Source organism: Aegilops tauschii, chromosome 4, assembly GCF_002575655.3.
Source record: "Aegilops tauschii subsp. strangulata cultivar AL8/78 chromosome 4, Aet v6.0, whole genome shotgun sequence".
Classification (NCBI taxonomy): domain Eukaryota; kingdom Viridiplantae; phylum Streptophyta; class Magnoliopsida; order Poales; family Poaceae; genus Aegilops; species Aegilops tauschii.
Genome location: NC_053038.3, coordinates 500120642 through 500122878, shown reverse-complemented (window position 1 = coordinate 500122878; position 2237 = coordinate 500120642). Strand labels below are relative to the sequence as shown.

The window sequence follows — 2237 nt, the reverse complement described above, 5'->3', positions numbered from 1 at the left end:
CTCACAAACAAAGAACGATAACTAATCTCATTCTCATTTTTGAAAATCCCCATTACATTCTGGACGATAACTTACATGTTTCAGTGCTAATAACTTTTCATTACATGGTGTCTCGACACCATTTTACACAATAAAATGGGTAAAATTGATAAGTAAAGTCTCTAACTTGCATTTCAATGCCCATCTAACTTGCATTTCAATGCCCATCTAACTTGCATTTCAATGCCCATCTAACTTGCATTTCTCAGTGCGGGATGGGTGAGGTACATTTGCGTTTATCATGATCTGTCGACCCGCAGACTCTACACTTCCTCTCTTTTTTTGGCTTTGCAATGTCAAATGGGTGCTGGAATCTTTTCTCTCTCGGACGCCCTTTCGTAGTAGACTTTGGTGGGTCTAGTATCACTCTTGTGTTTGATGATTGGGATCCCTCGGCATGTGAGCCCTGGAACTGGAAAATATTGCCAGACACATGCGTGACAGGAATGCTTCCTTGATGCGCTACTGGGACACCTTCAGTGGCACTAGTCCCTGGTGGTGAAGAAAACATTTGTGCTTCTTTTCCCTCATCTTTTTCCTTTCTTGCTTTCTTTAGCTACCTCTTTTTTAGTGCATCCATGTCATCTCTGAAAGCATTAACATGTTTCCTTGCCAATGCCATCCCTTCATCAGTAGTGCAAGCGTCTTTTGCTTGTTCCTTGAAATCATTCAGAATAGATGTATATCTCATGATATTTTTTCCTTCCTCTGTCATTCCCTTCTTAACTGTTGGCTGTTGGTAATCAGGCTGAACAAGATCCTCTTCTGGATCCCATGTCCACCTATCCAGGATATACCTTCTCGGTATCTCATAGACTCCAATCTGTTCCATTACTCGTAGTATGTGTGCGCACAATAGCCCATCGCGATCAAACTTGCAGCAAGTGCATGAGTATACCCCTTCATCCTTGTTCGCCTGCACATGGTAGTCCCTATCCCCATACTTTGGTAGTATGCCTCGGAGCGACCACATCCTGAAGGTTCCATCTTGCAAAGTGTCGCATCCGTAAGCAGTCTTTAGCTTCATCTCTACCTGGAACTTGGAGAACAGATTTTGTGTGTATATCCCTCGCATCTGTAACTCGATTGGGTTCAATGAATACATGTCCGCCTCTTTGTAAATTGTGTCCACTTGCTCTTTCGCCACAGCCACCATTACTTTCTCCTGGATTGCAGTGTATTGAGTTGCGAATTCAATCAATGAGTTATTGGGGTTCACGTACTTCTTGAGCACAGCATTGAATCCCTCGCTCCTTGCAGTTGTCTGCAAGAATGGAAAGAAATGCTTCATGTAGTACACTGGGGCCCAACATTTCCTATTTTCCCACAACCATTGAAAATGTTCGTTGTCGATCTGGCCATATTCATCCATCATTGCCCACCATTTGTTTTCAAACTCTTCCTCTGTGATACACAAAACATGAGACAATTACAACATCATACACAATCATTGGTAATTAAAGTACAAGTATGCTGGTAACTTTTATTAGTTGTTAGATGGTAACTTTATTGAACAGTTTCTCCAGATCTGGTAACTTTTCTAAACCACAAGTTGGTATCAACATATGTAACTGCCCCTGGTAATATAGCCAACAAGATCATGGTAACTTGTGTAGACCCACAAATGGTAACTTGTGCATCACATATATTCATATGGCTTCTCAAGTTTGCTGCATGGTAATTAAAATGGGTCAACAGATTAGGTACGTACCAGTCAAGCTGTTGTCGACACAGTCTTTGAACGCTTTGTTTAGTGGTTTATCATCAGTCATAAGTTTTCCAAGTTTCTCTTGCGCCTTCTTCATTATATGCCAATGGCAATTTCTGTGTATTATGTTCAAGAGGACCTCGTCGATCGCACTCCTCATTGCAAAGTCCTGGTCTGTGATGATGTTTTTAGGGGCAACACCACCCATTGCATGGAGGAATGTGTTAAACAGCCACACAAAGTTTTCCTTTAGTTTGTTTCGAACGAAGCCACATCCAAACTGGATGGATTGACCATGGTTATTAATTCCAATGAATGGTGCACACGGCATCTTGTACATGTTTGTCATGTATGTCGTCACTAGTAGAAAACAGGGCATTGGTCACAGGGCAGTTTTCACATTAGCCCCGGTTCAGTCACGAACCGGGACTAATGTGAGCATTGGTCCCGGTTCGTGAGCCCAGGGGGCCGGCCGGGGCCTCGTGGGCAT

At 42.7% G+C, this 2237-nt stretch overlaps 1 protein-coding gene across 1 annotated transcript; it reads right to left on the bottom strand.

Moving 5' to 3' along the window:
* Positions 1-595: 595 nt before the first annotated feature.
* LOC109752611 (protein FAR-RED IMPAIRED RESPONSE 1-like) lies at positions 596-1955 on the bottom strand. Its single transcript, XM_020311513.3, has 2 exons — positions 1751-1955; positions 596-1443 (listed from the first exon to the last, which is right to left on the bottom strand). The coding sequence occupies exons 1-2, from the start codon at positions 1953-1955 to the stop codon at positions 596-598; spliced, it is 1053 nt and encodes a 350-aa protein (XP_020167102.3).
* Positions 1956-2237: the final 282 nt, after the last annotated feature.

What these genes read in the sequence shown, in the direction of transcription:
- LOC109752611 (XM_020311513.3), bottom strand. Translation starts at nt 1,955, where the DNA reads ATGGGTGGTGTTGCCCCTAAAAACATCATCACAGACCAGGACTTTGCA. An exon ending in TGTCGACAACAGCTTGACTG is followed by an intron (nt 1,444 to 1,750) that starts GTACGTACCTAA and finishes TGTGTATCACAG; the next exon opens with AGGAAGAGTTTGAAAACAAA.